The following is a 24,880-nucleotide window of genomic DNA, read 5'->3' as shown; positions in this document are numbered from 1 at the left end:
GAGAAGGGGAACTAGCCAGGGTGCAGACTTTTCTAATTAACTCTAGGTCATTTGCAAAACTTTTGAGCTTTCTAGTAGGGCTTTTTTTCCCTTTGCTCTTTTACAAACAAGTTTTTAAAGCACTGACACTGTAGCCATGAAATTATATATATTTGATTAAGAGGGCAAAGAGAAATATTCCAAACAGGTGTACCAGCCTGTAGGTATTGCTTTGGACTTGACACATCTATTGTCTGTAATATCCGTGTAATAATGAGCAAAATCATCAAAGTAACTTTCTAAAAACACTGTCTACAACACTTCTTTTAAATTTCGTTTCTTATATGTCTAAGTACAGAAAATGAAAACTGCACACTGGACCCACATGGAGAAGTTGAAAAACATTTTCTTATAATCTTTTTCAGTCTATTCACATTCTTTTAACGCTTATTTCAGACATTTGCTCAATTTTCTGAAACGCCCTTTTTTTTTTTTTTTCTTCCCATGTGTTTCTTAATATAGATGTATTATTCAGCAGCTAAGCAGAAAATAGAGGGTTAGTATTTATGGGTTCTTTTCTTTTCCACAAACGTGCTCCATGACCTGGAACAATTTATTTTGTCTCACTATATTGCGCTTCATCTTCCCTGACTCTCTGTTAAGAGAGTTAATGTTTCCCTTAGCCTGGGTTTTCCTTTCCTGATAGTGCTTCCTGATGCCCCCATTATAATTTTTGGCCTCATCATTCAGCCCTTGGCACACTTCTGTATTGTACTGAGCTGTATTTGATAGCTGCACAGTTGCTTAATTTCAGTTATCATCTACTGAATGGCAGTAACCCTCCATTGTTTATTAATGGCATCTTTGGGCTTCTTGACCTACAACAATTTATCTTGGTTTACTTGTGACAGTTCTAAAAAATTAATAGAATTGCATCACTCTGAGCTTTGTCTGAGATCTCAAAGCTGGAGCTGTTAATGCCCAAGTGTCACCTTCACATAATGTCAGTGACACACTAGGTCATGGAAGAAGTTGTTATTCCTGCTGGGGAGCACCCAGCACAGCTCAGGGTGATTTAACTCCCTGAAGGCTCCAGTTTGCCATGTTGGCCTTGGAGAGCTGCCTGTGTGGGGCAGCAGCACAGACAGCAGCGGGTAGGAATACTGAGCTGTGACTACCAGTCTCTTCTAGACTAACTGGCATCTCAGAAGCAGAATGCAAGATGGACTGCAGATGGCCTCTGAAGGCTGGTCTCAAGTTTCTTCCTCGTTTTCCCTTGATCCAAATTGGGAATGATGAATTAGAGGATAAAAACAATTAGTTGGGATCCTTCTTGCTTTTCAATTTCTCTTAATTTGTGTCTCTTTTGATGCTTGACCAGACAATTGAGAACAGTACAACTGGTCTTTACATGTCTCTTTCCTATTTTTATAAATTTAATTTTTGCAATTCAGCCATTACCATTTGCTGAGGGGCCATCCTGACTCCAAATCAGAATCAGGGCTCAAGATTACCTTTACCTTCCTCATATTTCTTCTGTTTAAAGTCCCTACATCAGGATGGGTGGCTAAGGGAGAAAGAATATCACTGTTGGTAAACTCTTTCATGCCATCATCTGCTCCTCTCCTGTTTAGGACTAGGAAATTAAATCATCTTAAGAGTTTAGGATAAATAGTAGGGTTTTTTTCTATAGAAGTACTGTATATTAAGAAGTGTAATATTTTACAGCCTTCTTGGGGAAGGGGGGAGGGAGATCAATGTCCAACCTCAAGGAGAAAGATCTGGCTTTTTCTGTTTCAGCTGTGAGAAGTAAAAGATCCACTGCTGAATGAATGTTGTGGAAAATGAATCAATTCTTGGAAAATGGCATATTTTTCTCTCACACATTTCAGCATTTCTTGGTCTTTGAAAAGACTAGGGTCTTATAAATGATAGAATCATTAAGTTTGGCAAAGACCTTCAAGATCATAGAGTCCAACTTTTTCCCTAGCACTGCCACGGCAACTAAATCATAGCCCTAAGTGCCATGTCCAATCATTTCTTAAATACTTCAAGGGATGGTGACTCTACCACCTCTCTGGGCAGCCTGTTCCAATGCCTGACCATCATTTCAGTGAAAAAATTCTTCCTGAACTGGACTTCCACTGGCACAGTTTGAGGCCATTTCCTCTTGTCCTGTCGCTGGTTGCCTGGTAGAAGAGGCCAATCCCCACCTGGCTCCAGTCTCCTTTCTGGAAGTTGTAGAGACCAATAAGGTCCCCCTTGAGCCTCCTTTTCTCCAGGTTAAACAACCCCAGCTCCCTCAGCTGCTTTTCATAAGATTTACTCTCCAGACCCTTCAGCAGCTTCATTGCCCTTCTCTGGACACTCTCCAGCCCCCTCAATGTCCTTTGTCTAGTGAGGGGCCCAGAACTGGACACAGCACTTGACATGGGGCCTCACCAGTGCCCAGCACTGGGGACAGCTGCTGCCCTGGTCCTGCTGGCCACACTACTGGTGATACAACCAGGATGCCTTTGGCCTCCTTGGCCACCTGGGCATGCTGGCTCATGTTCAGCTCCTGTCAACCAGCACCCATGAGTCCTTTTCCAAGAAGCAGCTTTCCAGACACCTTTCCCCCAGGCTGTAGCACTGTATGGGATTGTTGTGACACAAGTGCAGGACTCGCATTTCACCTTTGGACCTCATAGACTTGGCCCATTGATCCAGCATGTCCTTATTCAGATTATGACTGATTTTCATGGCATTTACTCTCTGGTATCTAAGATTAAGAAAATACTATGGTAGTTTTTAAGTCATAGAAGTAGTAACATATTGTACATTAACTTATGGCATATATTAGAATAAGTCCACTGAAGTTCCCAGCTTCAGTAAGCTGGAATTTACCTGGACCAACAATGCTAGGAGCTTTTGTTATTTTGTGTTGCTTGTTCATCCTTAGCCCTCCAAATAAAAAGCCCTTTTGATAACATCATTATTCCAAGTTCACAGATGAAAATTATATCTTCCCAATACAAATTTGAATGTTATGGAGAACAAGAATAAAATACTTATAACCCTGATTTTTTTTTTTATCTGAAGGTCTAAGTAATAAAATGACAAAGAAAGAAATTGCTTCAGACAGAAATTTCAGAATGCTGCTCATAGGTTTCTTTTTATCATTGTTATGATTTAGTTCAAACAGGCCATATTGAATCCATTGGGTTTTTTGTAATAGATTTCAAAATACATAATAAATGTAAGTAATATGATGACTAATGGGTCAAGTGAAGTTGGAACTTTTAAAATGAGAAAATAGCTGGAAATGGTTTTCAGGAAACTATTCCAGTTGATTTTTGGTCTCCCACAAGGTGTACATTAACATAAAACTCTGTAGAATCGCCTCTGGGACCTGAATTCCCTCTCTGATTTCATTATTCCAAAGTGTTTCTTTTTCCTCCACTGTTAAGTCATCTCCTGGTGTGGTGGGAGCATATAATAAGTGTAATTTATTTATATTTATCTAATCTCCTTTTAACTCACTAGTTATTTCATCATTCTGTTTCCTAGCTGCTGTTCAGAAAGTTGTGAAGGCTAATTAGAAACTAATAATTGAAATACATGGATTTACTGGGTAATCTAAAGAGAAGTAGTGAAGAAATTGAGGAAGAGAAAGAGCAATTCAAATTCTACACTGAAATGCTGTACTGTAATCAAAAATTGCTTTGATACCCTTTGCTTTAAGCATAACAGAAATAACTCACTTGATGCACTCAACTTGCAAGCACAGTAAATTTTTCTCTCTTTTTTTCTTGCTGGAAATAGATAACACCTGGCAAAATAAGTTATTGCTAATACATCTTAAATCTAAAAAATGCATTGGGTTATAATTTTGATAGCCAGTCACTAATAGGCAAAGGAGAAGCTGATGTAATTGAGGCATTAAAGATGACTTTGAACTACCTTTTGCTCTGTGTTGATTCTGATGTAATTTTGGGCAATTCAAGGAATTAGTTACAGGAAGCCTCTGTTTTCCTACGAGTATAGAATCTGCATAGTGTTATGTGCTGTTCTTCCCAAGGTGTTTAAAATAATCTAAAAACACATTTACACTTGGATTTTGCACCTCCCAAAATTTATTCCAGTTGAATCTGTGTGATTCATAGATTTTAAAGCTCTTTTTAGTGCATTTTGACTGTCTGGTGAAGCAGCTGAATATCTATCTTAATCAACTCCTATAAATAGCTCTTCATGTTTCATCAGTTTTCATTGTTCTGTCCATCACTTAAATATATTTTCCTTAGAAGGAATGTTAAAAGTTTCTTTTACATTGCTAAGGATAATGTATATAAGAGGTCAAAGACTAAAGATTGCTCAATTGTGTTTCCTCTTTTCTTTTAGAATATTTTACTTAAAATACCAAAGAATCTCTTTACCAGTTGTAAAAATAACCTGTATCATTATGAGATAGTTAAAATATTTTGTGAAGGTTCCAAAGTCACATTTTCTGCAATTATGCTTCTGGCTGCCACCGCATTCTGTCAGGGCTGATTTACTGGACAATAATAATTTCATACAAAACTTTGTCAATTTATCAGTCATGACAGCATTTTTCTGTGTGACATGCACAGTTTCCAAACAGAAACGAGGGAAGTCATTTGCATTTCTCTGGTGTCCTGGTGGCCCTTTTTTTATTGCCTTCTTGAATGAGTGGCCAAGAGCAGTGATAAAAGCACAGGCCCAAGTGCCCAGCATGTTCCAGCACTGAGCTGCACCAGCACCCTGTGTCTTCTCTGCCCTGGCCAAAGGAAGCCCCAAAAGGAGCTTCTGCCTTTGTGGTCATCTCCTGTGCCATCCTTCACACTCAGTTTTTGGGTGTGTTAAGCTTTGGGCTAAGCCCTTGGCATCTGTTGAGTCAACTTAGCTCTAAGAAGCATTTGGGTGTCAGGGAGGTTTCTTGGGTTTTCCCCCCCTTCTGGGCTGTATTACCATAGGAAAGTGCTGGCAGTTAGATGTGTATTAGATAAAGCAATTAGATGTGAAAGTTGCCATACCAAGGAATAAGGGTCCTCCTTTACTAACTTAGAAACTCAATTATTTAGCAAAAGCAATAAATAGCATCTGTTTATTTTACTCCTTTATTACTACAGTAGTAAGGGAGAAATTTAAATTTATAAGGCAGTTGTTTAGTTGTTTTTTTAACATTTCATTTTAAAAACAGTCAATTTGACTATTGTAAATAATGTCATAATGTCACATGGGTCTCTAATTTCTTCCTAACTCCTTTCTCTATTCAAAGGAAGGAGAAGTCCAGTGAAGTCTGCATAGAAGGCAGACAAATCTTGGGATATTCCAAGTACCAAGAGGATGGGGAGTTTTTCCAAAGTATTATGACATTTTTCTTCCCATGATTTTAATTAAAATGTCAATACGTAAGGATTTTGGAAAATCTTCTAAGTTGATCTTGTGTGGTTTTGGATGCCTGAAAATCTTCACAGAATAATTGAGGTTGAAGAAGACCTCTGAGATCACTGAGTCCAACCTTTGATCAACACCGTGTCAACTGGACCCTGACTAAGTGCCATGTCCAGCTGCTTCTTGAACACTTCCAGGGATGGTGACTCCCTCACCTTCCTGGGCAGCCAATTTCAGTGTTTAACAAGCCCCTCCAATCCTGTTTTCGTCTAATGTCCAGCTTTCTAACTTTGGTACTTGCCTTCCTGCTAGGCCCACATATTAGCTAGTGTTTTGCCAGTTCCTAGTTTAGTATGGAAGGCTTTCAGTGCAAGAGAAAGCATTTTCAGAAAACCAGTAATTAAAGTTCTAAGTTAAAAATAGCTTTCCAGTCTTAAATTTCAATTAGCTGCAGCTTGTGGAATAGTGCAGACATTTTTCTAATATCATTTTGGGTTTTTTTTAGTTCAGCTATGACAGATCTTATACAGCCATTAATAAATTCCTCTTATCTTTGTAGAAAATGTGCCAGATATTTCTGGGGGGAGGGGATCAGAAAAGTACTTTGCCACATGCCTGTGAACCTCTGAAATCATTATAAATCTGTTCTTAAAAGCAGCTCTGAAACTCTGCCCCTACAGCCCTTTAGCGTTGGTGTAAAAATTTACCTAAAGAATGGGAAAATCGAGCTCATTAGTTTGCATCAACGTTAGAAGTAAGATGTGGTCTTGGACAACTTGAAACTAGTGTCTATGAAATATTCATTAATCTGTGTAAAACCTTCAACAGACAGTGTTTCCTGTATATATTTATAATGAAACTCAAAACTAAGTAGTGCTGTTTGAACATTTCATCTAGTTTAGATATATGCACAGAATTTGAATCACTTTTGGTTCATGGGGTTGGGGCAGTGGCAGTCAAACAGCAAAGGGAAAAGCCCTTTTCCCCCTACCTAGAATAGCTGTCTCATTACTGGCCAAAAGCTGAATTTGAAATGAAAAATCCTAAAAACTAAGTTAAAAGCTGGATTTCTGTAAGGAATTGTTATGTACTGATGCTGCAGCACAGAAATAAGTTTCAGCCTTCATAAAATCCTGCTTCCAGTCTGTGAAATAATTTTGCCAATTTCTACATCTCAGCTACCAAGATGTGACTATTAACAATGTTGTTCATATTAATTGTGGTTCCTAAAAATTCTGTGAGTCTTTTAATAGTCTGAGAAACACCAAAATCCTTTTTAGTGAGGAGATGAAAAACATTTTTAAAAAAATAATGACTTTTAAAAAAATTAAAGAAATACATTATTCCATTTTCCCTGGAAAATGAAGAAATCTAAACATACCTCAGTTTTTGTATTTGCTTTTTATTTCACATTTCATCTTGAAAATGCATTGAAGACTGCTGCATAGGAACTGTGTAGGAAACAACACAATACACGTTATTCACTCATTTAAATGTGTTGAAAATGTTCGCTGTTGGCTTTGGAGTTTAGTCAAATAGCTCTTCTGGATATAAAACTCGAGAGAATGTGAAGTATATTTTTATTCTTACACAAAAGAACTAATGTATCTCCCCTCCTACACACTCAAATAAAGTGTGTGTATTTCTGTGGTGATCCCTGGGAAGAAATGAGATAAAATCTGCTTTGTACCATGTTTCTTCCTTTAAAACTGTACATAGTGATGTTTGCGTATAGTATTTTTCATTATATTTTAATTCAGATTTATTGCTAAAAATACTGTTTTGTTATGTTTTAACATTGATTCAGTCCTTGTAATGGAACATGGTGGAAATATGATGGAAAAGCTATTTCCGCTCAATGCTTATATTTGCACACAGCTTGAATAATTGCACTATAGCTTATCACATTTCTTTCTCCAATTCTCCCCTACAGCTGACATAAATGTGGACATATCAAAACCTTTGAAAGCAAATCTCAGTTTTGCCAGACTTGACCAAATAAACGAGTTCTTGAAGAAAATAATAACCACAAATGAAGATGTGCCCAGGAAGGAGGCTGCTTCATCAGCTGGCATTATTCCAGATGAGGACATCACTTTGATATCCAGACACCCCAGTACAAAGGACTTTCTACCTGCAGCCCATACCAGCACTGTGCAAAAGGCTTCAATGCAAGAAAACTTGTGGCAAGCCCTTTCCTGCTTCCAGAAAGTTTCCATTCACACTGTTCAAATGGTTGTTTTGATGGAAACCATCCCACACCCCAGCAAACCTTGTTTGTTAGTCTCTTTCTCAAACCTCAGTGGAAGCCTGAACATTAAAAGTGGACATAAAACTTCAGGTAAGAGGTTTTTTTTAAAGTTGGAAGAGCTACTGGTTTGTGTAAGTGGTGATCTAGCGACCGTTTCAAAGTGTGGGACATTGCAGGGAACTGTTCCAGCCAACATCATAAATCCACAACACAAAATAGCAAATCCCTGATAGACTCTATTACCCAAGTTTTCCTTTCTGTGAGGGAGCACCAAAGAATGATTAATTCTGTAGTTAATATCCCCTAGCTTGTAATTACTAATTTATTGATGGAATTCTGGCTGAAATAGTGGTTATGAGAACCACCCCTCTGGTATTCCAATAATTTAGCACATAATTCAAAGGTCAAAATTTTGACAGTTTTCACTCTTTAACTAGATTTTCTTGTTAGGACCTTTGTTTCTGTCTCAAAAAAAAAAAGGTAAAAATAATTGTTCAGAGCCCTGACAGGTGCTACTATGTAAATATTGGGTCATGCTGTTATTCTTCTCCAGATTTATGAAGTTTTCAATTTTTACATGTTTCCTCTGCACACCTGAGAGTCACACAGGGAAAATAAGCACTCTGGCCTCATTACTGAAGCACTGCAAAGAAACTTTATGCCTCGGGTACAATTAACCAGATACCAGAGACTCATTTAAAATAGAGATATTTTGAGTGTCATTGTAAATTGTTTTATTAGCATTTCAATAAAATTAATAAGATGGTATATTTCCATGGTGTGGAGATGAGCCAGATGTAGGTAGTTGGAAGAGTAGTTTGAGAGGCAGAATGGTCTCTAGCTGAGAGGAACAAGTTGTTGGCCAGCTGAGGTGGTGATTTATTTCTTTTTCATCAGAAATATTTTTCCTCAGGCCAGCAAGTTCCAGTTCTTCTTTATTGTTTTAAAAGTTAAAAATGAAAAATTTAAGGTTCATAGGACATGAAAACCCATGAAAATGCTGGGGCCAGAAACTTTTGATTTATCCATTAATAAAGAGCTGTGCAGGCAGGAACAGTGCCTGTGTTCCCACGCTTTTCCACTCGGATCACAACTCCAGCATAGAAGGCACTGCAACTGAGAAAAGCCTTTATAATGTGCTTTAAATAGTTTTAGTTTTGTTTCTGTATCATAATCCTCTTCCCTTCCATGGGTTCCCCTCTATCATTTGTACATTATCTGTCCCGTGGTACATTATGGTGTCCACATCATGCTTCGATACATCAAAGCCGGGCTGCTCCCTCGCTGTTCTGTAAAGCAATTTGGCAAACTCACACTGTATTTCACATACCCTGGAGGTTTGTATCCTCCCAGAAGGAGGACGTACCTTGCCCTGCATGTTAAGTCTAAGAAACATTTTCAGCTATGAAGTTCTGTTTCTTAATTCCTCTGGCAATCTGAGGAAATCAATCTTTATTTTACGCGGTATAAGCCATACATGAATCTTCAGTATGGTCATAGTCTGGCAGGCGTTGTGAAGTGGAGCAATACTGATGGCAAATCTAATGAAAATGGACATAAGTTATTCTATATAAAGAACTTTCATAGCCATAAAATTAGTAGACATCAACAAACGCTTTTCACATTTTTTTTCCAGTTAAAAATGCTTTATCTCTGCTTTGTAGAAAGAAAAGTACATCTGCATGAGGTTTTGCATACTGTTGTGATGGTGCAATAAATTAAGTTCTAATTAGAACAAAAGACACACTTCCACAAAACTGATGGAAATTGTCAAAAAATCTTGTAAGAAATTGCTTGGATTTTTTTTTTACAGTGTGAATATGAATTTAAAGTGCTGATAGAAACCAAGGTTGAAATTACAACTTCAGGAGAGAAGATAAAATACTCAGTGTGAGGGAAATGGTATTATAATCTAATGTTAAAAATCCTTTAGAAGAATACCACAGTTACTAACTAGATTTGTTTTATTATTACAAAGAAATTATGCAAGCTAAGACAATTTTTAAAAGTTTTTAGCTGTGTCTTGAAAGGAAGGAGCATTTAAATATCTCAGTTCTTCACTACTGTTCTTTTTATAAAAGGTTTTATAGATACACCTTTTGAGCTGACCAGGGTTAATGTCAGGTTTTTTTAACAGAATGAAACTAATACGTGAATGCTTCCCCATGTCTTTGATTTTACAGTTGAATAACTATTGTGACCATCTGCAGCAGCTGCATTTTAGGAATTATTTGCTGAACCAAGCTAAGCACAATGACAAAAGTAGTCATCTCAGATGTACTGTTAAAACAGAGGAAGAAAAAGGAGCATTGCTTGCCTTTTGTACAGTGTGGCCATCTGCTGTACAGATGTTATTATATAGAATGACTTCAGATACAATAATTGTAGAAAATTTTCATTAAAACCTCAACAATTTGCACTTGTTTACATGAATCTGCATAACTCCCCAGTGAGACAACACAATACGCTTGGGGTTTCTTTGGTTCTCACTAGCTTACTCTTTGATCCTTTTTGATGTGCTGACTTTAATAAACATAGTTAAAAACACTATTCAAAAACATCATGGAAAAAACTACAAAGGAACAATTATAGCAGTAGAAACTACTCTAATCCCTTACTTACGCAAGCTATTTTTAGTGAAATATGGATTTTTACACGTTTTATGTGGCAGTGTTTTATAAACAGTGTAAATGACCCCCTTTCCAGATGAGTTTCAATGCAGGAGGTGAAGTTGTTTTGTAAGGAATCCTATTTGCTAGGAATTATTGAGCAAAAAAAAATCTCACAAGAATATATATTGTTGGCATTTTCCCTCCCTTATAGGGGGAAAATAAAAGTGCATGGCCTTGTGTATTGCTTTCATTTCTTTTCAGCTGAAATTAAGAAGAAAGCTTGCTATCCAGCTTATTTTTCTTTTAATATCAGTTTTCCCTCTAGACTTTACTGGTTTAATCATGGAAGCTAAAGGCATTCTAGTTTCATTTTTCTTCCTAAATTCTTACGAAACTAATAAGTTTTAGCTTCTGAAAAGAATTGGGACTAATTAGTTGAATGATTTCACTTCTAACACAATTAATTATAAGTGTTGAACACACACATTGCAATTGGATAAAACTAAAACACCTCTATTTCTATATATACTGCTGCGCTGTTGTACAACCCCAAACCCTTAGTGTGTCAAGGGACTTCATCTTTTGGGCATTTTTCAGGTTTTAGTACAACAGTTACTTATAACAACATGGTTACTATTTCTGTTAGAATACTTATGTTCCTCTCTGTACTCATGTGTAAATACTCACTATTTTGGTTTTAGTAAAATAATACTGTTGTAGGCTGTATTGCAGTATATTGGGACAAAAAGAAAAAATAATAAAACAGAACAAAATCCCTTAAAAAAAATAATTTTACTTTAAAAGAGGTTACCATTATAGTTTTCCTGATGCCCTTAAGGGTAGGACTTTGTCATACTGATGTTCAATAAAACAATTATCTCTAGTCATTTTATATTTTGTGGCTTGGAGTTACAAGTTAAAACTTGTACCCATTTTTTTGTAAACTAAACACATAGTTTGGCAGTGTATTTGTACTGTTGAAGAAAACCCTAACTCCAAGAACTGCTGTTAAACCTGATACAGTGATTTTTGTCCTCTGAAGTACATGGTATCTTCCACAAATGCTTAGAGCTCCAGTCCCATGTACCCAGTCAGATCTGAGATCTCTTGGTGCCGTGCTTGAGGTGTGTGACTCACTCCTTAACTGTCACATTAGAATTGAAGTAAGTCTTAACAAGAAATACTGGAAAATAGAATGCTATTCTAAACATATGGCTTTCAGTTAGTTCAGCTTTGTAGTTGAAATTAGCACTACCTACCTGCCAAAAGAGCAGATAAATTAAGAGAAGTTGAGGACCGCTCTTTCCCCAAAGTGAAAGACAACAAGAAGCCTGTAGCCTCTCAGTGGAGCCTTATTTTACTCTGGCTGGACACAGCAGGGAAGTCGTGCTGTTCAGTGTCTGAACTGAGAGAGTTACGGACATAAAATATTCCAAAGATCATACACAGAATTCCCCAGCCCTTTGTCCCATATGTAGAAATGATTACTTTAGCATATAAATAAGGGGGAAAAAATAAACACTAGTTGAGCCTATGATAATTGCAAGTATTTTTACTAAACCTGAAAATAATTACATACTTGAGATACTTTACAGTACTTTTAGAAATTAAATGCAGATATGAATTGGTATAGCACGAAGACCAAACTTCAATTTGGAGTTAACTAACTCCCTCGAGAAAACTTTGCTAAGGCGTTGTCATAGCCTTTGGATGCTGCAGATATGCAAGTTAGCCCATGGGGAAATAAAACTTTAAATTAGATATGACTACCTAAAATAATATGCAGCAGTAACAAGCCATTTACAACACCCAGAAGGCGTTTGTTACTTTTAGAAAGAAATATAAACTCTTTCCAACACTTGAACAATAGGAAATTAATTCTCTGTCAGTAAAAGCCAGAGGACAAACTAAATATTTAAATGGCCACTGAGGACTGAGGTGGAAGTGCAGCTTGTAGACAGCTATACAAATCACTAACAAACCTTAATGAATATTGGGTGTGGGCATCAGAGTCCTGTCAGATTTGACACTGTGTCCCAAGTAGCTTAAACCCAACACTCAAGGAAAGGTGGAGACCTCATCAGGTCTCTAACATCTGGGATTTTATTTGTCATTTTGGCATATCCTGCAAGCGCAAAAGAAAGAGTAAAAGGGGATTATCCTGACAATGAAATGAGTTACTGAATCTTGTGATAATGAAAAGCAGAAGAATTCTAATTCCTTTCTATAGTCCCTGAGGTGGAGGTGCGTTTATAGTTCTGCAGGAGTATAATGTAGGAGGGAAGAACAGATGGCCTGAAATCCATGAAACAAGACACCATCTAATCCCAGGATTGAGTACCAGTATTAATCCTGGTCAGATTCCCTACTGATGCTTTGTAATAGGGTTCAGAATTGCTACTGATGAACTAGCACGTTAACTTCAGAGAGTAAAAAAAAGAATTAAAAGTTCCTTGAAGGTTGGTTGTTCAACTTTCTTTTGTTCAAGACAGCGTGCACTAATTTTGTAGACCTGCATTTGCTATCTGAATAACTCAGCTTTAAAAGTATTTCAGATTAAATTTGATTCAGAACAAATATGGTTGGGTTTTTAATCTCTTCAGTTTTTATTGTGAAATTAATTATATATTTTTTGCGACTGGAATTTCTTTTGATAGTGGGATCCCAGTGTGTATGTGGTGATAGTAGGTGATGCAGTATTTACATGGAAGTCAATTAAATAGACTGTTTAAATTCACGACACAATAGATATAACAGTGAAAGCTGGATGTTTTCTTTATACATTTTATGCTTTCTGTGTTTTTCTTCCGGTTCAGGCTTCATTTTTCAGTGTGAGGTATAAGACACAGAGGTAAGACATTATTTCCAATCATAGGGACCATTTATTAAGCAGTTTAAATTGATGGTATACTGACATGTTTCTTCTTTTTCCATGCCAAGAATATTTTTATGGAATGGAATCACTAGCTTGCTGCCCAGACAAAAGGTGCAATTTCACAGGAAAATCAGGTTATTTTAGCCACACATTTCTACACGCTGCCTTTTGCTAGCTCAGTTACTTAGGTAGCTGATCAATGGGTTGTGTCAGGGCACTCTTTTGTCTGAAAACTAACCTAGTACTAAAGAAGAGTTTGCAACAAGATTGTCTCCTTCATCTGGCTCACTGGAGAGGTACACCTAATGACCATACTGGCACAAATGAGAATACAGAGAAGCATACAGACAAGGAAGGATTGAAGGGAGAAGACTGGAATAAGCCTGGACCTGGACTGTCCTTGATCCTCAGGAGCCACGTTCCAAGAGTGCAAGGCAACCTGTTTGGTTTGTGTGGCCTGGATGTATCTGTCAAGCCTTGAACTTCCACAAGCATAATTGACTGGGTTAGAGAGGCCCAAATAGAGCTCAGCTGCTGCCAGGCACTATCTTCAGGATAGTTTATTTATAAAGAAAAGCTACCCTCTAGTTCATGGATGATTTAGTTTACTAAAGCAGTTAAAATTCACTGAATCCAGTGTAGAGCCAGAGGAGCAGGACATCAAAGTAACTCTAAATCAACTTTGTGGTGATTATATTTGGATACATTTTGAGTGGCATCCGCTATTTTGTAATGTTTTATTTGCTGGGCAACCATTTTGATTTTTCAGTGTCTGATTTTTCAGTTGTGCTAAATATCTACAACTTTCTAGACATTTTAAAATACCAGTTATCTCCTGATAATAATCCAAAGTTTTCAACCAGACACCTAAAATTAAGATGTGAAAATGCATAGATCTTTTTCTTAATTGAAGAACATCCCCATGTCCATCTGTAGAGCTGGAGTAAGAATGTTTAGCTGCTTTTCTAAAACCTGGTGGTATCTAAAAATGTTTGTGATAAAAGAACCAAGTATTACTCATATCAATATAGTAATCACTTTTGAAAGCTGGACTCACAGATGCAATATGAACACTATTTTTGTTGGTTTATAATATGCAATTTTCTTCACCTAATTGGAATAACATAAGGCAATATGGAGCTTTACAAGTATATTCTAAATTATTGTACTCCCAAGACAGCCTTGACCAATAATTAAAATCCCTTTGGATCTAAACTTTAATATGCCCTCTGTGATTAGGCATCACAAAATCCAAAATTACCAAATCACCAAGTGAATTGAGATTTTTCAGTTATTTAGTATGCAGTAGTGTAATGAACATGATGTACCTGCCCAGTTATTCTTTAAGGGAGATGAGCTCATTTCAAATAGATAACCATCTTTGACTTCTCTTCTGATTCATCACTGACCTGAACTCCATTTGAACCTTGTTAGACACAAAACAAGCAGGATTCCTGGCCTGAGCTATAAAATATAATTAAGCCCTTTTGAAATGATGTGTAAAAGAACATAGCTTTACCCCTACTATAACTACTACCACCACCACAACCAATAAAGTTAAATCAACCACTGCCTGTAATGGATTAAAATAATAAATGTTCCTGGATTTTAGTGTTTGAAGTACTTGAAGAAAACAGGCTCCCAGCAGCCAGTACCGCTGAATGCATGGGGACATTTATTAGTGATGAATTCAAGGGTTTGGCCTGGTTAAGATCATTACTTTCTGTTTACCGTGTGTTACACATCTCATGTTTTTACAGAGCCCATATGTGTCCCAATGTAATGCTGAAAAACTCTTTCACTAAAGAATAGCTAATTGGTAACATGTAAGTATTGTTCTCATGGGGAGAATGAACCATCATAAGATTCAGCTCGATACTAATGAGAAATCCAGTGCGGTCAGTGGATTGTTAACTAAATCTCTCCTGGAAGGTAGTTCTTAAAATTGTTCTCTACTATGCTTCACCATTTGTTTGCTACTGCTGTTTCCAGACTTGAGTAAATTGGCTGCCTTTGAAATTAACTGCAGTATTTCCCCTGTAATTATTTTCACAGCTTTGTTACCCTTTCTTCTCAGAAGATGGTTTGTCAAGCATATTTGTCAACAGAGCGTTGTAACTGTAGTATAACTACTCAGTATGTGATGTATCTACAGTTTTCTTAAGAGGAAAGAATTGTGTAGATAGTTGTACCGATATATTAGATATAACAGCATATTTACATTTTAATATCTGTCTTAATGTCAATGACAATCTGAAAGTAGCTACTGAAGTTGCAAATATGAAGAGTGAATGTTCAGAACCAAATACCACAGACTGTCACTTTAGTAGCAGGTAGTAAGGAAAACCACTTGCTAATTGATCTTTAGCGGCAAGATTGTATCTCTGCCACTCGGGCAGGGAGGACCCATGGGGGAGCCTGGAGTTCTTCCTTCAGAGGGCACCAGGATCCCTTGGGTGGGAATATACTCCACAGGCTGCTGCTGGCAGTGAGACCACATCACTCGCATGCCTCTGAACCAGCGTGGCTGGCTCTGTGCTCTGGGACACGCTCTTGCTGCTGAGCTGCCCCAAACTCAGAAAAGCAATTTTCTTCATAGTGCTATTGTTTGTAGCAAAGCTACTGGCTTTTCAAAAGAGAGCCAAGTGCCAGTTCAGTGCCCTTTGCTACCTTTGTTAAAATACATGTGTTTTCATTTTCTTAATTCTCTTGTCCCCTGTTGAAGTTTGCCAATTAAAATCATGCTCTGTGTTGCATTAGGTGACAGTGCAATGAACCAAACAGCATTTGCAGCCAAGGAAGAGCAAATGCGCAGGGAATAATAGAAGGAAAAAAGCTCCTTCTATATTTCTACTCATTTCATTTGGAGTTGATTCAAATGTCAACACTGAAATGTTTTTGAAAACAGAAAGTCCATGGTTTATGTCAAAACATTGTCTTTCCCTTTGTTAACCAAGAAGAACAAACAGAGATTTTTTTTTTAATACCTGTATTGCTTAAACCTAAGTGATTGTTATTGCAAGGCAGGGATTGTTTTTATATATTTGCTGCATCTATTAAAATGGGCCAGCTCTTTCTTTTTCTATTCACACAAAAGAATTTATACACACACAGCAGTTTCACAAGGATGAAGCCTCCTATTATTGACAAATGCTAATGCAACTCTACTATAATTATATATAAATCTGATCTAACTATGTGTAAAACTGTATTAGGGTACTCAGATTCTGTGAGATGTCTTTCTAAATCTTAGCATAAATCAAGTATGTACTGACTAAAAAAGATGTTAGAATATCAAAGTAAATGTCTTTAGGTAAAATTTTTTCACTGTTCTGTTGTAATGATCTCCACCTTTAATTTTGGAGCAAAGTAATTTTTGGAATGTGACAAGCTAGCTATTTTTAAACCCTCCTACATTGTTTCCAACCATATAAAATACCTGAATATTCCTTTTGAGCCTATGTCATCGTAAAGGTAATGCTTGCAATAGCACACAGAAGCCTGATCTAAGTTCTCTTTTGCTCCATTAGTGTAGATGTGTTTTGTAGTGCTATTGTGTTTCTGGCTGGAGTCTGACAGGGGAGGGCTGGCAGGATTTTTTAAATGCTGTCCAAAGCAAGTGCTTCATATTTATTAGTCTCTTGGATGAGTGTTTTAAAAGTCATGAAACTATTTGTTCCTAAAAGTAAATTATTGCACGTACTGAAAAGTGCATTGGTGTTCATGAGCCATAATCCAAACAGCACAAGTTAACTTCTACATGTCATAGCAATCATTTATGAAGATATATTGCTTCTTTGTGCTGCCATCTCAAGTTCACTTCAAATGGAGACTTTGATTTAATCTATTGAAACTGAAGGCAGGCTTCCACAATAGGGGTTTGTGAGAGATGCATTGAAGGACTGACTGAAAATAGTGTGTGGGATGGCAAAAACAAGGGAAAATTATTTTGCATCTTTACTTTTCTGAGGTGATTGCTTTAGTCATGGGAAAGCACTTCACAGACTGAACATGTACTTTTGGGATTTCCATAGAAATAGTACTTTACTGGAACTTCTCTTAGACGCAGAGATCTCTTTACTTACTACTGCTTTTTAAGGTTTATGCATACTTGTTCTTCATTTCTTTTCTTTAAGCTTCCTCAAAACATCACTACATGCAAGTTTGTCTAAATGGTCTCTGCATTGCAGTTTTTCTAACAGTGAACAGTGGTTTTTTTATACTGAATCAGCTCATCCCTGAAAGGACAAGTAGGTACAACTGCTAGAAGGATCAAGGGTGTGATTTTTGTCTATACAAGAGCACTCTGGGTCACAGCAAGAAAAATAAAAATCTCTTCCTGAGTTCCTGAACTTTTCCTCGTATTTGTAGGACACAATCCATGGATGTGTCTTGCAATATTTCATGTATTGAAAACTAACCAACATTTCCTTATTCTTAATTGTTTCTTCATTTCTCATTGTTTGCTTAGCATTTGAGAAAGGCACTGCTGATTTTGAAGCAGCAGTATTATGTGCTGAATGCTCAGTTCTGCTGTGGGATATTGTGTTTTCTTTGTACTTTGTGGAGCTGAGATGACAACACAAAGAGACTGCAAAGCATAATCCTTCCAAGTGTAATCCCAGTGAAAGAAAACATAAATAAAACCACTTGTATTCTGGCATTCCTTTTCCTCTTCTGTTGTTTCTGCAACTTGGCCCATATTCTAATAAAACTATAGGAAGAAATTTTTCTATATTGAAGAATTGTGCAATAGTTACCAAGAATTTATTCTCTTTAAAATCAAAATTCCATATAGAATATTAAAAGAAAAAAAAAAAGAATTTCCAAGTATTATAGTGCCTCTTAAAATAACTAACTATAGCAGGATGTCAGTGTGTGTTGATAATCAACTTTTGTTGATTATCACTGAAATTCAGTGTCAAAAACCGCCTTGAACAGATCTGTCCCATAGGCCTGTAACCCATGAGAGCAGATGCAGGATTTCAGGAACCAGCCTAAATAAAAACCCCCAAAGCTGGAACTCCATTTGCAGTCGGTGACAACAGTCCTGTTGATTGGCATGGGACAATGGTTGGTTTGAGCCCTTGATCATTGTTACTAAACTCCAGCTGCTCAAGGGAGAGATGGTTTAAGTTTGTGGTTCCTACTCAGGTTGGACACAATTCAATGCCAATGTTACTGTGGGCATTGTTGGACCACCTTCCTAGTGTTTGCTGCTTTTAAAAAAAATATGCAATGTATTTCCTTCCATTGAAAAAATAGTGCTCAGTATTATGAAACTGTAAGCCCCAGGATGCAGACAGACTTCTTCCTTGGATGCTAGGAGAGATTCATAGGAGAAGTTTTATTGCATGGATTCAAAACAGTGAGTTGTGTTTTGGGGGGATTTTTCTACCAGCAAAGTTACAAAATGAAACTGTTCCTTGAAACACCTGTGTATAAGCCTTAGGTGTCTTTTTAATCTTTTGCCTTTTGTAAATGTCTAGTTTCATTAGAAAAATAAGCTGTGTGCATTACAAAGTAGGGTGGCATCCAGCATTCAGGGTGTTGAGTCCAAGTATTAGCACCAAAGGACATAAAAGTTAAGCCAACCTCAGATGTAGTACTTTCCATGTGAATATACCAAAGAAATAGAGATATTAGGCATGGTTTATTTTATTAAGCAGTGATTTGCAGTAAGTTAAATTCTCAAGAGCTGGGATATTTCTCAAAATGTTTGTCTTTAATGAGAGTATGTAAGTTCTGTCATAAATGTAATCTGCCATTACCATTTTTAGGTTCTATGAAGCTATGTAAAGTTCAAAAGGTTATGATATGAAAACTTTAAACTCTTTTTCTCAGGAAATGTGCATTATGTAGCTTGAGATAAGCATTTGTTTTGAATTATTTGAATTCAAACAGTACCCTTTTTCAGTTAAGTACTCCCAAGTCTAGCAAGGTGCTATGTTATAGTAATTAATCTGGACAAAAGCAGAAAGAACTGTTCAAAATCTCTATTTCCTATCAGTTTGAAATATGATCAAGTGAAGCAGCTGTAATTATTCTTAATAGACTTTTTTGAAAAAAAAATCATAGTTTAATGAAAAATGTCTCTTCTCAAAACCTTAAAATACTCAGAAGGCAAAAAGTCATGTTTTGGCAAATGATTCTTTGTAAGGAATGTGGATGAGACATACCTGCTCTGTTACAGCAACATGGTGTAAAGTCTGGTTGATAGTGTGGGAAGAGCAAGCTAAGTGAAAAAAACAGGAAATTTTTTAAAAAGTTACAGATCTCCTTGCCCAGGTGTGTAGTTCTTCCTTGGAGACCAGAGTGATTGTCCACACAAGTATTTCCATGAAAGTCAGTGGGACTATTTGTGTGAGTAATGGCTTGAGATCCCCAGGCTCATGGTAAAGTGAATTCAGGAAATAAGCACAAAAATGTTTGGAGAATAACTGCCAGTGGGATTAAATTTCTCTTTCTCCTTTTAGGAATCCATGGATCATCTTTAGTCCTTGACATAAAAGATTTCTTACTTAAAACAAGTCTCAAAGAAAGAGCGAAATCTCTGATTGGCCCTTTTTGCTGCTCTGTTAACGTGGAAGCCAAGTGGTGTAAGCACAGTGGTGATCCTGGCCCAGAGCAATCTGTTCCAAAAATCTACATTGATTTGAGAGGAGGACTGCTGCAGGTCTGTATAAGATGCTTATGGTTGTGCTGTTGAACTGGACTGGTTATGGATGATTAAGTTTTCAAAAATAAATTTCGTTAAAGCCTTCTCATCCTACAGCCGGTTGCTAGGTTGGGGAGTTTTGCATGTTTGATTTGGGTGGGTTTTGTCTTATCTTATAAAATAAGTATCTACTCTTTCATGTAAACTATTGATTGAAAAATTGTGTACTGTGTTTTGGATTTACTTTTTTTTCAATACTGCTTAAACCTTGTATTTTAGCTGTATGTGTGTGTTCCTTAAAACTACTGGATCAAATTACTAACACTTAATATCTAGGGTCATGTTCTGATGGGTGTGTGTTGGTCTGTCCATGATCTACGTGTCTGTAAAGCCTAGAGGAAGCCCTAAGAAGTACATATCCTTTCTTTTTAAACTTACACAAATTTCTCAGGGGAGTAATTGCAAACTGTTGTTTGTAACAATTAATGCTCAGTTTTCCGTGCTATCCTCTCCTTTTTGGAAGTGCCCACAACTTGAAATCAGTCCAGGAAGCTTGGGAGTTCTTGAAATGAAAAATAGATTCTGTGGGGCATAAACAAGTGGGCTTTAAGATATGTCTTGTTTTAATTATTTTTATTATAGTATCTATACATACCAAATGTTTTAAAATAAATACATAAATCAAGTATATAAAACACAAAAAGGAAATTTTGACATTTAATTGTGTCAGTAAGTTTTTTCCCAGAACTGGCATTGGAAGGTCTTAGAACAACAGCACTGGAAATAGGGTTAATCAGATAATACGAATTTGGGAAAAAAATGTATCTTAATGAATAAATAAAGTCAGTTTGTTTCTTTGCTCCTTTTTTTAATTGTTTTTCACAGGTACTTGGCTGACTATCTGTATGTGTTGGTAATAAAATGCTTATTTTTTTTCCAAAATGTTGGGGTTTGACAAGCACCAAAAAGGAATCTATAAATCTCAGAAAGCCATTTATTATTAGAGTATAATTAGGGACAATTAGCTTCTGCAGAAGATCATTAAGTGTTTGGTCTGGCAGAATAGATTTGAAAATGCTGACAAAATAATTATCAGTTCTGTTTCAAATTAATTTATTTATGGCTAATGATTTTACCAGCTCTAAACATGACCTCACCTATCACTGTCACTTTGTATTGCATTAGAACCTTGAGAGCTTATGTAAAATCATAAGCTGAATATTGTAGTAGGAGTTCCATGGCCTAGTGTTCCCTTCTGCTTACAAATGAATAAAAGTGTGAGATGGAGAAAAATGTTTGTCCCTCCTCTGTCAGTGGGGACTGAGGCCTCTGGGATTGGCTTACGGTGACAGAGCTCCTCTGAGGTGGTGCTAGAGTAGGTGTGGGACCCCAAGACCAGAGGTTCTTCAGAAACCATGGTGGAGATGCACTAAATTCAGAGAATACCTGCCTAGGCTGGGAATCTTTAGCTCAGGGCTGGCTGTGGCTGTGATTCAAGAGGGTCTCGGTTTATTCTGTGGGCTTACTTCTAGATGCAGGGCAAGAAAAAAATCTGCCTTCTTGCAACTACATTCCCTTTAGGCATCTTCTGATTTTTTTTCACATTTGAAAATTTATATTCCCCCATTGAAAAATTTGCACTACTCTTTATGTGCATACCTGACTTGTGTGCTTCACTCACACCCTTACCATAACTTTTAAGTTACAGTCTGGGCATTTTGATTTCATCCCACACTGGTTCCATGTCTAATTTCTGTATTGCTAGTTGCTTCTTTGTCTTCTCTGGTGCTTCAAGGCCTGCTTCTGCACATGAAGTCTAAAGTAGTGGTTCCCCATTAATATAATTCTGTCAAACAGGAGCTTGATTTGAAAAAAGCAGCAATGCTTGTCCAAGCTGGCAGAAGGGAATGCCTTCTTGCCTTTTATTTTGCTACAAAGTGTGTGAATCTTCTAATCTTCTAGACTTGGCATGCCCAATTTTATTAGATATTTTTCTGTATTTCTGTTTTAAACTTCAGAAAACTTTGAACTTTTAAACCTCACTTGGAGGACTTACAGAACACCCAGTTCATATGCTTAAATTTTGTGTTTAAGATGATCTTTCATATGTCTTCTGTGCCACATTCTTAGCTGTGTCACTTAGTTTAAAATGTATTCCAGAATTCCAGTTCTGGAGCAACCTCTTTGAGGAGTTTAAACTTTGTATCTTTAAGGGTTTTTTGTCATGTCTTAAACTGAGAAACTTGTGACCAGTGCTAGCATTGTGTACAGTTCTTGAATATAACATTTAAGATGTGTGGTCTTCCAGGCAACCTCACTGTGAATTGTTAAATGGTAGGAACTAATGTTTTCCTTCAGATAATAAAAAGAACACATTTGAGAAATAGTTTTGTAAAGATATTTTGTTGCTTCTGTCCTTTATTTTAAAATTAAGAATGCTTGCAAGCAATTAAGGCGTAAGTAGAGCAGACTCAAAGCCATATAAAATTCCTGTTGTTTTTGGGGAGGTGTTTTTCCCTTCAAAAATGGCTGAATATTTGTATGTAATTTTTTCATCTTTTCTCTCTCTCTCTTTCTCTCTCCTTTTTTTTCTTTTTAAAGGTTTTCTGGGGTCAAGAGCATTTGAACTGTTTAGTTCTTCTCCAGGGGCTTCTGTGGCAGTACCTGACTAAAAAGGGCGGTGTAGAGACGTTGATACCTGAACGTCCACACCCAACGTGTTTTTCTGCAGAAAGGAATCAAGCCTCAAAACCTGAGCATTCCTCAGATGATCTGAGAACAGGACTCTTCCAGTATATACAAGATGCAGGTAAGAAGGATATAATTTTGGCTCTCTTTTTTTCTTCCTTTTTTTTTCTAAGTTATAAAGTAAAAATAGTAGTAACCTATTAGACATTACTTGCCTCTTACAATGAATAACTTTATATTTTTTGGAAAAGCAGTTGAAAAGACATCTGCTAGAATTTAAAAAAAATACTTTAAAAGACTTTTTTGATTTCTTTCCATTAAGCTGTAATGTTTTAAAAGTCAGGGAAATTGCTTTTTTATTTTCTCTCCTTTTGATCCTGAGGGATTTCTTTTTAATCACTTTGGTTTCATAAACCAGCATGTTTCTTTCTAGAAATTGCATAACAGATTATAGCTTTCTTTCATTTGACAGAAGCACAAAAGCTGCCCAATGCCTATGAAGTTGTGTTTTACAATGAAACTGAGGATAGTCCAGGAATGATGCTGTGGAGATACCCAGAACCCAGAGTGCTCACTCTTGTAAAAATTAACCCTGTTCCTTTTAATACCACTGAAGACCCAGATATTAGCACTGCTGACCTTGGAGATGTTCTTCAGGTGGGTAATGAGTTTTCTACTTTCAGTAACAAATGGAAATATTACTGCTGTAAAGTGAAAGTTTTCAAACTCAGATTTATTAAAAAGGAGCACAAAACAAATGTCAGGAGCTCTGTAAAACCAATATGAGGTACATTGCACAGCTTGAGCATATCTTTAGTTTCAAAACTACTTGTATAAACATTTTACCCACTTACCTCTGCAGTTTTTATGTTGCATGATAAGCTATAGCCAAGTTTATCAGGTTTAGTTTGTGAGCATACAGTTTTTATTCTTTCTTTTTATGGTTTCATCCATCAGTCTTTGCATAAAGACTTCATTTGGTTTGAAACTGAAACATATGAGGAAAGACCTGGTCTGAAATTTCCAAGTTCTAGTGGAATCATTGAAGTAAAAGCTCCAATCTGGCTGTTCTCTCCTATTTCTGTGATGGCAGATGGCTGCACTGCTCCTAGTAAGATCCACAGGGTAGGGGGAAAGGGTCTGGTTTCTCTCATTTTACCTTCAGAGGGTTGAAGTGGATGGTGTGGTTTGACTGTGTGAGAGCATGGAACTTCTCTTTTAAGGAAGGCTGAGTGCTGCAGTCTCCATGCCCTAAAAATAGACCATACCTCAAAATTACACTGATCCTTAATGTGCTGGAAGTTTTGCTTTCTAATGTATGCAATTGGGTCATTACATTTTCTCCTGTCTAGTGTAATTCTTTTTAAATTCACTTATTCCTTGCATACATATTTTGATTTTAGCTCAATTTTAATTCTCGTAATCTCTGTTTCCCTTTTGCATTACAAATTGGACCTGTCATTTTTTTTAATTTCAATCTTGTTGTTAATCAGAATAGTGTTGTGAGTCAAGGGAAATAAATATTTCCCAGTTCTTCCTATTTGTCCAAAACTCTTGAATTCTATTTCATTATTGCTGTGATGTTAAAAATTGCTTTTAAAATTGAATTATTCACCAATATGCTTTGAGTTATGAATAAGTAGGATAATCTTCCTCAGATAAATGGTATAATGTTATTACCATGCACATACTGTCGGTGAGATCATGTAAGTGTCCTGCCAATTTCTTTGCCCTCAAGACAGCCAAATGTCAGCTCCTTTCAGTTACATGAAGATTAGAATTAAATGGAAAAAAATCAGCTCCACTTGGCATGAGGTTTGAATCAAAGATCAAAATTGTGTTATTGTAGGCTGTCTTGATGGCCTATTAGGTTGCTATGAAAGCCAGCATTTCACTTCCTTTCAGGCTGGTATTTTTGGAGCACAGCACACCAAGGTTTTGGTTTAATTACATTACACTCCCATTATAGGTAACAGACGTCATGAAAACCATTATGTATGTGCTTGTGGAACGATATGACCCTGTCCAAGGGGAACACCAGCTCTTCTTCAAATGGGCATACACAGCTGGACTTTCAGTAGCACACAGGTTCTGCTTTGTGCTTCCATACGATGGTGTAGAGAAGAGAAGATCCAGCTCACTATTGTTGCCTCAGAGAGTGAGAAGCACCCAACTACCAAGGGTCAGGTTCTGTCAGCCTCTTCTGACATTCATGTGATTCTTCAGATTTCTGCCACCAGAGAAAATATAAAGATATCAGCCAAATTAGAGGACATTTAGTAAAAAATTCTGCTTTGGACCCATGATGTGCAGAAATGCCTACAAGAAGATCCACGCTTTGGTTGAAGGCCATTCATTGTAGTAGTAATTGTTGCCTGTCTCAGGGTGGTGATTTATTACATTTTCCAGAAATGGCCATACAC

General features: G+C 36.8%; 1 protein-coding gene across 1 annotated transcript in view; it reads left to right on the top strand.

The window, feature by feature from the left end:
• VPS13B (vacuolar protein sorting 13 homolog B) overlaps positions 1-24,880 on the top strand; it is a 429,435-nt gene that overhangs the window by 327,074 nt on the left and 77,481 nt on the right. The window contains exons 36-39 of the mRNA XM_058820123.1: positions 7,307-7,714; positions 19,588-19,787; positions 22,371-22,578; positions 22,930-23,114. Coding sequence (XP_058676106.1) covers positions 7,307-7,714; positions 19,588-19,787; positions 22,371-22,578; positions 22,930-23,114 — 1,001 coding nt within the window. The remainder of the gene's footprint in view (positions 1-7,306; positions 7,715-19,587; positions 19,788-22,370; positions 22,579-22,929; positions 23,115-24,880) is intronic.

The sequence above is a fragment of the Ammospiza caudacuta genome, chromosome 1 (genome assembly GCF_027887145.1).
Source record: "Ammospiza caudacuta isolate bAmmCau1 chromosome 1, bAmmCau1.pri, whole genome shotgun sequence".
Taxonomy (NCBI): Eukaryota; Metazoa; Chordata; class Aves; order Passeriformes; family Passerellidae; genus Ammospiza; species Ammospiza caudacuta.
The sequence above is the reverse complement of the archived record's forward strand: the minus strand, read 5'-3'. Positions and strand labels throughout refer to the sequence as shown.